The sequence below is a fragment of the Ptychodera flava genome, chromosome 11 (genome assembly GCF_041260155.1).
Source record: "Ptychodera flava strain L36383 chromosome 11, AS_Pfla_20210202, whole genome shotgun sequence".
Taxonomy (NCBI): domain Eukaryota; kingdom Metazoa; phylum Hemichordata; class Enteropneusta; family Ptychoderidae; genus Ptychodera; species Ptychodera flava.
This window is the reverse complement of record NC_091938.1, coordinates 28,983,938-28,997,165: the sequence shown is the minus strand read 5'-3', so window position 1 is coordinate 28,997,165 and position 13,228 is coordinate 28,983,938. Positions and strand designations below refer to the sequence as shown.

Genomic DNA, 13,228 nt, shown 5'->3' with positions numbered 1-13,228 from the left:
TTGATACACAGGCACTCTTCAATTGTGTATTTTTGAAGCTAATTTTGCCATTTTTGGTCAGACCATCCTGAAGTGAGCTAGCAAAGATATCCACCTTTGTCATCAACATGTGTCACAAAAAGTTATTCTCTACAAAACACAGCGGAGCTCTGCCGACTGTTAGGTTGCTTGTTTTTTCAAAACCACTGGTCAGACAGCTTTAATATTTGGTATACAGATCCCTAGGACGATCTTAGTGAGATAATTTCATACAGACAGGAAATACTCAATTTTGTATCCATGTCAATAGTAGCTTCAGGGACGTTGGCCCCATGTTTGCAATGTCTTGGATGAGAAACAAACCTCTTATTTTTCTTGGCCTAAATGTTGTAAACTTTCAAAAGTCAATCTGCAGAGGACCACTTTCCAGCAAAACATAAGCTTATGCATTACCAATCTCACATACTGTAAGAATGGGGAATTCTCTATTTGAAATTATTTAAAAGATTGAAGAACTTCTCACAATGATACTGATACTGACAGTACCGCTTGTGAGTTCGCACAATCAGTGAGGTTGAAAAGGTTGACGGCATTGCATCATAGGGCTGCAAATCTGTTTGCGCAAAAAAACCTCGATTTCCAGTTTTTGTATTGATCGTCATTTTTTGATCAATATCAAGAGGCTATATCAATGTCATTTGTGGAATGTGGTATCGTAACAATTGAAAATTTCTCCCAAACGATTGTTTGTTTCTGAAATAAATCATAGAAAAGCAGCCCTGTAATAAACTGTGACTCTATTGGCTGACTGTAAAATATGCTTGACATGGTGAACAACAGTTCTATTTAAACTATTCAGCCATTCTTTCGCTTGAGATGTGTTGCAATGGAATGTTGAAAGCTCTTATAAAAAACATGTTGCTCTGTAAACTCATCTTTACATAGTACTGATGGACTTACTAATTACTTTGATTGCCCTGGGCATCTGATGTTCACGCTTTAAACCTTTCACTTTCTTTCTTTGTGAAAGACATTGATGAAATTTTCAAAGATGATCAGTGCAGGGGGGTGTCTTCTTTTCGAACCAAAAAAAGCAAAACCGCATTTGTATTGTATAGGTATACAGCTGAGGAAAAAACAACAATGACCATTTCTCAGTGTTTGCGATGGACTCTCACTCTACAGCTTTTTGCCTATGTCACCGTGCAAAACATTCATATCTCCACTAATAGTTCTTTTACCGGTTCAATGATGCAATGTGTGCCAGGGTATAAATCGCATACGTTATGCATATAATTTTTTAGCCGTAGGGTACATGCAGGGTATGTTACTCATATAACTCTATGGCAGATTACACCCTGACTTATATTTTCATCACCAATGGACTTAATATACACAGGGCATTATTTGGCATTTCAAATTTGTGTCATTTCTGTGTAACAATCCCTTGTACAACACAAAATCAGTATGCTTTTGTTGTTTTGAGTGTATATTCAGCATTTGATGTAGCCACTGCAATGCATTGTGGGATAACGGGGAAAAGGTATATTGCTACCATTCCACACACAATACAAGCCAACATTTAGATTCAGATTCTGACTCTGCATACATATAGATTGCACTTTTGAAGGTCCCAGACTATAAGGAGAAGTGGTAAAATATTATCGATGACACATGAAATTGAGTCCACAACAAATTTTATTACCACTGCACCTGTGTATTGAATGAAATCATCTGACAGTGTGATGATGATATAATACACTGACACAAATACAAAATTTATTTAAAGTTTTACAGACATAATTCACCGGGAACAAATTCCCTGTATTTAAAAACTTGCAAAGACTTTTACAGGCACTTACGGACTGTGAAAAATAGATCTGTAAAACATCTACAAAAATAAATGCCAAAGACGGGTGTATAAATATTACATATAAGACACTACAGATTGTGTATAATGGGATAGAATATATCCTAGTCTTTCAGAAATGTACATGTAGTAATATAAGAATTTGATAGAAAATTTGCAAATCTTTTCTGTACCCTGTGTAAAAATATCTTTGAAAACGTTGTATTGTGACTGCGACCAAGTGGATAAAAATCATTTTTCTAATTTTTTATTGGTCTTCTACAATCATTTATAAAAGTAAAGGACACAGTTGTCCATTTTGGAATTCATTCTTTGTACTTTTTGGGGTTGATGTGAATTTTGCGTATGTGACAATTCACAGACAGTCTACCCTGAGAATGCAGCTGTATAGTTGCACAATCAACAAAGCATTGCTCTCTTTCATGGGAGTTCAATAAGCAACATTCACAGATGCTTTTTCTCTTCACAAAGAATTGTTTTATTACTTACAGAATCTTGCAATGCTGCTTGATGACTGACGATTCAACACCATAATGAACTTATACTTGACTCTGTCACTTTCATGAAACAAATTTTGTGTAAAACAAAACAGATGTACTGATAATCCTTGTAGCTGTAAGTTGCAATATGGAATAGACACGTTCATCATGATTCCCAATGTCTTAATTCTTGTTCACACTTACATAATCTATCTCAAATATAGGATGGGCCACAATAATTTCTTTTCACGAATAAATTTGGTACAGATAAACATTTCACGATTCGATTCAGTGCCTGGTCAAACGTGCACTCCTATCTACCAGTATAGGCCAGTAAAAATTTCAAATCGTCAAAAACCAATATGGTCAAAGAATGAACGTTAAGCTGCCTTGACAACTGCTCTTGAAATGGTCTAAGACAAATTTGCCTGTCTTAGCCACATAATTGAATACTGATAATGATTTAAAATTTGACATAAATTTTTTAAGTTTTTGCGGTCATCAAAATCCACACCAAAATTTTATCATTGCTCCACATTCTGATACAAATTTTCTTCAGATTTTTGTGACGTTGATGTGAACATACTCCATTTGATATGCTGAATAACACATGATAAGATTCTTATAAACTATAAGAAGAGGTTACGATGGCTGAGTACACAAAAAAACTTGACTACAGTCAATGTAATGATAGAAATCATCAGAAGTTAAGACACTTCCTATAACAGTTATTGTTCACTTCAATGAATAACTACTTTCACCATATAATTAAAATTTCAGTTTTTGTATTTGTCCTCCATGAAGTATTAATAAGTCTCATTATAAATTTGGGAATGCAAATATGCATGAATTATTTTCACATGACCCTTCACCTGCAATAGTTTTTGCATCATTGGTAATTATTTGTCATGAGAATTGGAAATATGTGTAGCTGCCATCTAAAGTTATAAAAGAGTAAATGATACTGGCCTGACACTGTAAATACAACTTCCAAATTCACAATCCTACTGGCTGCTTTGACCTAGACTCTACAATTTCATTATTCTACAGTCACATTAGTGTGATATTTTCTATTCTGGTCTAGAGAGCAATATACCTTCTGGTTTGCAAAGTACATGGCTTGCTGGGTTCAATGTCATTCATTGTGTGTGCATATTGCTGAGTAACACAATTTGTTTTTCAATTTTTCAGAACAATCACTGATAGTTTTCTTTTCAGAGAAATAGGCTTGAAAGGCACAAAGGGCCAGTGGTGGTAGCTTTTGTAGATTTTTCACCATTTTTTTTTGAGAATTGCAAGTTCTTGTTCTACTCCTCAAAGCATGTTATAACACCAACAATTTAGTTTTTTCAACGCAGTGCCTGTACGCGTAAATTGCAGCGTTCAATTTTATTTTTGAATTCTGGTGAAGACCAGAATTCACTTGTCATAACTATGCAGTCTGCACATGTGCAGCCAAGTGATAAACTGAATAATGTGTATCTCAACATGCTTGAGGTAGTAGAATAAGAAACTGTACCGGTACTTGATATAAAAATAGAAAAGTGTAAACAATCATCAAAGGTTTCAGCTACATTGTACTGTCCCTTTTAACAATAACATGAATTTCATTGAAATCTGATCTGCTATGGTGTGATACTCTGACACTACCAACAAATACAATGCTTTACTTGCAGCCTTGTGTACTTATGATACACTGAACTATCTTGGGACGCACCTGAGTGAAGTAAGATTTTAGAGAAGTTAAAATTCCATACAACAATATGATAATTGAAGGTTATAAATAAAGCTTGTTTTTGAAATTGATAGGCTCTTCCCAAGGACCATCCTCCAATTTGCTAAAGTACTTCACTTTCAGCTTGACTTAGGTCAGAGGTCAACTCGGTGATGTTGTTCATATTTGACACCTTAGACCAAGTCTGAAGATGGTGAAAGATACCAAATTCAAAATGGAGGATGAAACTTGGCAAGGTATTTTTGCATCTGTCTGTCATCCTAGCCTGTGTTGATGCGTAAGCTATCAAAGTCTACGCTAATCTGGATGTTTTCCTTGTCACGAAGAGTGCGCAGGTAGTTAAAAGAGCCTCTATGGTCATCGTTGCTGATTCCAAGCTGTGTGTACATGTTGGACAAACCCTCATTGTGAGCATTCTCTATGATGGCCTTTGCTTCAGCCTCAGCCTTGGCCACTATCAAGGCAGATATGGCCGTTGCATTCTGGGTCAATTCAGCAGCTTCATTATTGATATCCCGGACCTGGAATGGGACAAATAATTTAGGATGTAAACCCTGGGACTAGAGAAAAGAAATGTGCTTTAAGCTAGGAAGATTTCAGGCTTACTTTGAGAATTGCACAGAAATTTCTGTGAGTCGTTAATCATAATAAAACTTTACATTCAACTGTGATGGCACTCTCTTACATGAAATGTTAAGTAGCTGTAACTTTTAATTTTTTCACTTTTTTGCTACCGGTATACATGTCTAAAGCAAGTACTTCTACTCAAAAAAGCATCTTGAAACACTACTCTTCAGCTTGTCAACACAGCAAATCCACTAGCCCAGCGTACAGTGCTGTGTGTTCCCGGCATTGTACGGCCTCCCACCACAGCCCTGCTGACTCTAATGGGAAAATCCAGCATGCGCGGTCCCGATATGGACCGTGCATGAAAAAATACCTTTTCAAACTATTTGTATATTTGGCCGAAATCAACTCGATTCTGCTCAATGCCTACCAGATCTCGAATAAGTCAATCACTCACAGACTGCAAAAAATTTTGCTCTTGTGATGTCCCACACGTTAGTGTACCAGCGGTATAAGGTCAAAGGGGGTGATGTACGGTACAGTGGCCAGCCACCGGACCCTTGACCGTGAATGGCTGGTAAACTAACGGTTTGAGACATCACGAGAGCAAATTGTTTTGCAGTCTGTGAGTGAATGAGTTATTCGGGTAGGTATAGAGTGAAATCGAGTTGATTTGGGCTGAAAATAGTTAGGATTTTCCTATGAGAGTCAGTAGGAGCTGTGGTGGATATACATGTAACACCGGGAGCAGTGTGCCCTCTAAGGGGAGGTGAAAAAAATTTTTTTTGAGTCAAACTGAAGAAAACTTGACTTGGTGTGCGCCACCGCATGCATGAAAATGGTTATAAATAAAAGTCAGTAGTTGTAAGTGTAGCGCCCTCTATGGTGGTAGTGTGTCTTTCTCGATTCCTGGTATTCTCGTGTGAGTCAGTGAGAAGACAATGAAAACAACAATGGCTGCCTCCTTCCCCATCGATCGATCGGCAAGACAAGTGTACAATCGGCACGTAGTATCACTGCAGAGACTCATAGAAATGACATATTCAGCTACTTTTTCGCCCAAAAACTACAAGGAAACATGTTATCTGTGAAAATTATGAATCTGCTTAGCATTTCTAGTAATTGGCAGGCTTTTTACAGCTGCGTCAGTGACGCGTCAGATTTCTTGTAATTTCAGTGCGTCAGGTGGATTTGCTGTGCGTCATGACGCGTCAAATTGGCTTAGCGGGCACACTGACCGGGAACACACACAGCATGGTACACAGGGCTACAAGTCCATGAGTAAAGTGCAATTTTATTGTGTACATTTCAATGCTAGTCTAGTCTAGACTAGACTCTCTAACAGCCCCTTGACGGCTAAAGCTCAGATTGTATAAGTGCCCTAAGCAGTTGAGCTGGGCTCCACGTTCCGCTGCGCTTTAACCCAGCTGACCATTCTTGTAGAGGCTGAGTTGACAAGCTAAATACTATGTATCAGTATCTTGACATGTTTTTTTGAGTAGAATTAGAAACTGCTGTTGACATACAAAATGAAAATAGTGAAAGAATCACCATAAGTTAAAGCTGCTGACCCTATAAATGGAATAACATACTTATTAAAATGGAATGATTGCAGCAATAATGTGGAAAAATGTTGAAATATGTTTAATGCATTTGATTACAATTTACAAACTACATGTACCGGTACGTGGACTTCAAAAGGTTAGATAACGCTTTTGAACTTTGCATAAGATAATGTTTTGACAATAATGTCATTTAATATCACTTGAGCAGCTATGTAATTTCAATAAAGTGACAGTTCACTGTTCACAGTATATGGCTTTTTGATAAAGATATTTGTAAGATGTTCCTCTTTGTCACAGATGTTGATAGCCTCACTGGCTGTGAATGCAGCAGCTCCCTGAGACTGACTACTTAGCTGCAGCATACTTAGTGCCAAGGCGGTGACCCTTGAAACAAGATGGCTGCCAGCATGCACCCCATGCACAGCTGATGCTATCAAATGGTGAGATGTTTTATCCCAAATGAAATATATCTATGCTTTTTTATTTCATTTTTTCACTTAATGTGGTAGTTTTGTTACTCTATTGCTTGCAAATTTTGCTCAAAGTAAAAACTGTTGAAGCTGGGCCATGACGTACAATGACACCATCACAAGAATCATTAGATTACAACACCGGTAGTAGCAAAAACACAGTAAAAATTGTTATTTTTCTCATAGTGCAGTGACACATGGGTATCAGTGAGCTACTTGTTGCTGCTTTTGACTGCCCCTGTGCAAGCTATTATTATTAATCGCAGTGTAATTATATCAGAACATCCTAACACATATTCTTCATGAATCCAATAAAGTGACAGCATTGACAAGACTAAAAACTTGATAAGGTACCGGTATATGAGGAGTATTTTGAGATCAAATCACTCACCGTTTTAACCCTTTTCCTGCCAAGTTCATATTTCACTTTCAGGTCAAATTCCTCAATATTTGGTGCATTTTAACAAAACATTGAACATTTGAAGGCCCCTGATTTCACAGATACTTAAAGTATGATTTTTATGGACTAAAGCTGTTGGAACACACCAAGCCAAATTGGTTGAAATACATATGGTTATGGCTCAATACCGCTTTTCACTGAGTTGGCTAATGTGGAAGTGATACTGTCTGGCAGGAAAAGGGTTAAACTTATCATCATATTCCGTATGTTTGTGCAAATACACTGTACAAATACACTGTCACAGAGCAGTTCTTAGTTGTATATTCACTTTAGCATGACACATCGTTTCTTGACTGATCTAATCTGCTGACCAATTCAGATTAATAAATATGATTATTCAATCACTTGATTTACTTACAAGTCTTTCAGTATTCTTTCTGGTCACTTGTGCGTCTTGTGTGTACAGCTCTCCTGCTGCGTCTTCCAGCTGTGTCAATGCTAGCAGGTTATTGGAAATCACCTCTGATGCTATTGACACGCTCAGCAATTGAAAGTACCGGAGATCAGCAAAATAGCCCTTTTGTTCCTCCGTACAGGTGTCATATGCGACACAGTTTGGAACACAGCCTGGCAATGATAGACACTGACATTGAGTTATTCTGTAAACATTGCAATGATATTCAAAACTTCCTTAAAATATGCAAATAGTTTCATCTACATGCATAAAAAGTAAAATGAAAGTTGTAGTTTCACTCTACGCTGATGAAATTTTGATATTGGTCATTAATTCTCTCATTAATATGCAAAAATTAATATTTGCCTGCATTTTCAGCAAGAACAACAAATATAAAAACCTGCTAGTGTTACAATGGACACTAAAAGTCCCACAGATTTATGGCTCAGACTACGAGCTGCAACAACAGCCTCAAATGAAACAAATGAAATTTGTCTTAATTTCAAGTGGTAATGTCCGATGTCGTGTGCATGCAGCTATATTTTGAAACAAACCTGAAAAAGTAACCAGTGCCATTTCACAAGCTCAGAGTGCAACCTCAGCAAACACAGCAAAGAATGCTGAGACATGAAAGACAATTTTTTGCAACAAGGCCACCTAAAAATGGTCAAGACCAGCCACTCAAGTGCGATACTATGTAGACTACAGCCTCCTTGAAATGGTGTGCATTCCAGTAAATTTTTTTGGTCATGCATTTCATCAGGCTCAAAATGATGAGAATACCAGTATATCGACCAAATCCCAACACAGCTTTCACACAGTTTGTCAGTGCTTCCTGTTCGTGTTGGTGCTGGGTGTCAGTCCCTATCGGAGTCAGACATTTAAGTTGATCCAGCAGCATACGTACATGACTTTCAAATGTTCTGTAGTATTTTCTCACCTAGCTACATGTACCACAGATTGAAAACTGTTCCTTTTGTGCTACATAAAAATACAACAAACAGTACCGGGGTACGTTAAAAGTCACCAATCACTTATGCAAGGATTTATGCTCAAATTTATGTCGACATTGTGCATAAGAGTTTTTGAATATTTTATGGAATTATAATGTCATAATAATTTCATACTCCATTAACTGTCATAAAGATGTAGTATATGAAAGTAAAAATGGTTAACAAGAAGAATGTACATAATCACAATGAAATGAAATGCACAAACCTTCTACAGAATCCTGGCAGTTTTTTCTGCAGCACGAACCACCTAGTCTATCTCTGATAGCTTCAAAAAGTTCACCTTCCACTTCTGATCTGCTTGTGATGTAGTCGTCTGTGCTGAAGTCTGGAGCTCTGCCCTTCAAGGCATCCACAGCACTTGCCCGAAGCACCGGCTGATATTGCAGGTCATGTTTGTCGTGCAATAACTTCAAATCTTCAGGTCGCAAGAAGTATTGTAAGCTAAAGGTAATGTCAACCTGTAGTGACCAGTCAAAAGACAATAAACAATCAGTGTAGCATATTTCCTTCTCATCTTCATTCTGTTTCAAGGGCTAGTAGCTCTAAGTTTTGATCGTTTTTCCATTATTTTATTAAATCAATGCAAGTTCTCGTTCTATTCCCCAAAGCATGTTGAAATGCCAACAGTATAAGTTTGCCAACATTATATTGCAACTTAGCTTCTACCGGTATATGTTCAGAAATGCAAGTTCATATTGTTACATTTTGAAATGGCTGTGCAATCCAAACTGCCAGCTACAAAAACCTCTGTGGCACAGAAGCGCTCTGTATCATTGGTGTTTTTTATACACTATAGAAATGTAAAATTGGGCATTTTATTTTACTGTCATTCCTTTGAAAATATATCAAGATTTAGTGATCCATGTAAACTGCCAAATGCATCAAAGACACACAACAAAACTCTACCAAAGCTGTTGACCACACAATAGTGCAGACCTGAAGTTATGCTTACCTCCAGTTTGTCACTAGTGAAGATGGAAATTGCGTCGTATCTCTCAACATGTGCAGTGGCTGGGAAAACCTTAAATTTCTTGTCTGGACCGATGGCATAGAGTCCACTAGAATACACCTTGTCTGTGTAGACGTTCCCCGTTGTACTCCTTCTCGGGAAGCCATACTTAGAAATAAAGTGGATACAAAAGAATAAATACTTATGATACATTTGTTGGATATTTGAAATTAAGATTTTCACCCGACCCTTTCAACAAATTCCATTATTTTTCATGGAAAGTGTGGATCTCAATACAAAAACATGGGGAGAGAAAGTCAATGGTAACTGTTCACATGGTACCGGTACAACAGACATGCCACTTGAAAGACATATGAGCAGATACACACAGACAATGCCACTGTATTACAGAAACTACTCACAAACAAGATTCTGAACTCCATACCTCGTAATACTGCACTCCAGAAAAACTCAAGGGCACTACAATCCCGATGACAAGGACCACCACACCAACAATTGCTATGATGCACTTGTGGGAGGATTCCAGTTCACCCATTCTTACAACTCTGAAAGACAGAACATCTGAGTAAGTAAGTATCATTAGATACACATACACTGTATTCTGCATGGAAGGAACTGATTGCATGTGTATGTCAAGACAAATATTGTATCTAACATATCATTCCCAAGTTTTCTTCAAGCATTGGTTCTATGCACAGAGAATTTTATCTGTAACTTTGCTGCTACATACAGCTAAATCACTTGCTTGCTTGATAAATACTTTCAGAGAAGATACTCTTTAGATCTACATGTATGTTTTTGTTATTTATTAACCTGTTATCAAACAATGATATTCATTAGTACAATTGTGTTTTCAGTTAGTTTGCACATCTCAAATGAAAACTTAAACTTTTGCCGAAAGTTTCCCTACAGGAATGTTCAATCATTCTCTTACCTGACCAAAATTAAAATCAGGGTTTGGAACTATAGAACCAAACTACCAGACATTTATCGGTATTTGAAATTCAAAATGGCTGCCATTCTGCGCATCCTCTCTTCACACAATTGGGAAAAATAAAAATTTTCAAATTCAAAAAAACTAAGATGCTGAAACTTTTTCTTACTCCAAAAGCTTTAAAATGAGCCCGACAAGTGGTAAATCAGAAAAGTATCATTATTGCAAATATTTGACAGTCTGAATATCTGTTGCCTGTTTGCTTCTTCCTTAACACAATTTGAGTGATAATCATAATTAATTGCTAACAAATAAATACATTATTAATTTCACCTGCAAGATTTAGACTCTCACGTATATTTTCCTTTCAACAACATCTTCCATTGTACACAATACCATGATACATTCAGATGCCCAACCATGACTGATAATACAATTAATGCTCAGTACAATTTACTGTCACATATAATATACAGAGGTAAAATGAAGTTATTTAAAGCATTATGTAACATGCTTAGCTAACATAATTATCACTTCATTAGAATCAATACTTTTTCACATTGAAAAAGTCATCAATCTGGTGATGGTTGCACCTTGAAACAAAGACACAGAAATCTCTTTGGAACAGTGGACTTGGCTACATTTATACCCTGTACATTAGACCCAAGAAGTTGAACCTGATATGTAACAACTTACAGTAGTGACATTGGGTAGTTAGGACATACCCGTATACCGGTATGCAAACTGGACCAGCAATTTATTCCTTTGACACATTACATAATTACATATATCTTATCTGTCACAGTCTGACTGATTAGTGAAGGGCCAGCAGCTGTAACTTTTGATTATTTCTGGAATAATCAAATAATTTCAATTTGAATTTCTGAAATGCTTGATTTTCAATCATTTTCTCTCTCCTGCACATGTTGAGATACACAGTATTCAGTGTCAACTCGGTCTGCAATTGCATAGACTGTGTCGGTACATGTATTGTTGACGAATGAATTTTGGCCCAGACTAGAATTCAAATGTAAACATTAATAGTACATTTTACTTACTACTGTCGACATGTATGCTTGTACAGACACTGTGTTGACAAGCTAAATAGCAGGTGTTTAAACATGCTTTGAGCTGGCAAAGAAGAAACTGTATTTGACATTGGAAAACAAAAATGGTAACAAACCATGCAAAGTTACAGCTACTGGCTCTTTAAAACACTCGCTTTATTGAGGGAGTGCGGGAACAATACCCGTTTCTTTGGAATATGATCAACAACCTTGCAGTTCAACGCCTTCTTTTGTGATTTCAATAACAACAAGTCTTGAGGAACCTTTCAAGTATATTTGTAGAAGCCTTCAATAATTGATTGAGAGTGTTTGAGACCGTCTGGGTGTACATTATGACACAAGCAACTTTGCGATGGCGGTGACTATATAAGGTCAAGAATTTTATTCTTACTGCAGTAATGCATGCGTATCATCGAGACATTTGTGATTGCCTTTCGGTGCCCCACTGCCAAAGCTATCAGGAGATATTAGAAATAGTAACATACATGCCCAAATCTTCTTACATTCAATGACTGTAATTTGTAAAGCATTGCCCTGATTATTGAGTAAGTACTATAACTAACATATTCAAATATCATTATTCGGTTCCCGTTCGTAATTATCAATATCATATGAGGGGAGGTGACAATTAGAAAAGGTAACAGAAATACTAAATCCGTTCATCATTTAGAGTGCCCCATTATGATGATGCTGTTTGTCTGTCTTACTTTCCAGATGTCCTCACTTCACTTTTGCTTAAAAGACATTGTAAAGTGGACAACTAGCACAAGGAGTTCATAACTCCACACCCCACCATTATTTGCTGTAAGTTGATCATTAAATACGCTCCATAGGGATGAGAAGTTGTTCAAAGAAAAAAAGTCAGCATGTAAAAGACAGAACACCCGTCAGACAACCACCACCACAGCTATGGACCCACAGCTAATCACAAAAAGTTTTCTGCAGTTATGGATTGTAATGTAAAACACATTTTAGTTGTAAGTATATTCTGCAGCTGCTATAGTATAGTGGTTAGTATAGTATAGTAGTATAGTGACTAACTACAACATAAATAGATCTGCTGCATTGTTACCCTCTCCACAGTTCCTTGAGGCACTGTACCTCCTCAAATCCAGTATGCAATCCAATTCATGATACAATGTAGGCGAGGACAACCGGTATCATTTATCTAGCTCTGCATGGCAGGGCTGTGTGTTACCGGCGTGGTGGGAGGCCGTATAGCGCCGGTCACACACAGCCCTGCCATGCAGAGCTACATTTGATCATGTTAATCAAATTCTTGTCAAAGATGTGATTACGTCATCGTTGAAAATAGACATTGTTGGAGCCATGGAGGTGTACCACAAACCTTTCATAGTTCTAGTGCAATACTGTGGTACCTCCATGGTTGGAACTTAACTCGCAAACTGAAAGACCAAGGGTTATGTTTTTGGAGTATAAACCGTGCTTCTTCAGAGCAATATCAGAGGTTGTAGCCATAGCGATATCTGGCCCTGGATCCACTGTGAAAATGTTATTGCCATGGACATGAAAGTGCAACGCCCTTTTAGTTTTGGTACTTTCCCGAACTGGATCTGCAGACTGACAGGATGAAATATTTTTCTATGTATTTAAATACACTCACTCGAAATAAACTAATGAACACCTGTCAGATTGAGCCACGTCGTAGTTATAGCAACCTACCGCTCCTACTCACCAATTTCTCGGTTTCACGAACAGCAAGTT

General features: G+C 37.3%; 1 protein-coding gene across 1 annotated transcript; it reads right to left on the bottom strand.

Moving 5' to 3' along the window:
* Window positions 1-1,659: 1,659 nt before the first annotated feature.
* Window positions 1,660-12,621, bottom strand: LOC139144022 (uncharacterized). The gene is made up of 6 exons (XM_070714665.1): window positions 12,576-12,621; window positions 9,927-10,047; window positions 9,485-9,649; window positions 8,738-8,990; window positions 7,484-7,692; window positions 1,660-4,584 (listed from the first exon to the last, which is right to left on the bottom strand). The coding sequence occupies exons 2-6, from the start codon at window positions 10,035-10,037 to the stop codon at window positions 4,324-4,326; spliced, it is 999 nt and encodes a 332-aa protein (XP_070570766.1). The 5' UTR covers window positions 10,038-10,047; window positions 12,576-12,621; the 3' UTR covers window positions 1,660-4,323.
* Window positions 12,622-13,228: the final 607 nt, after the last annotated feature.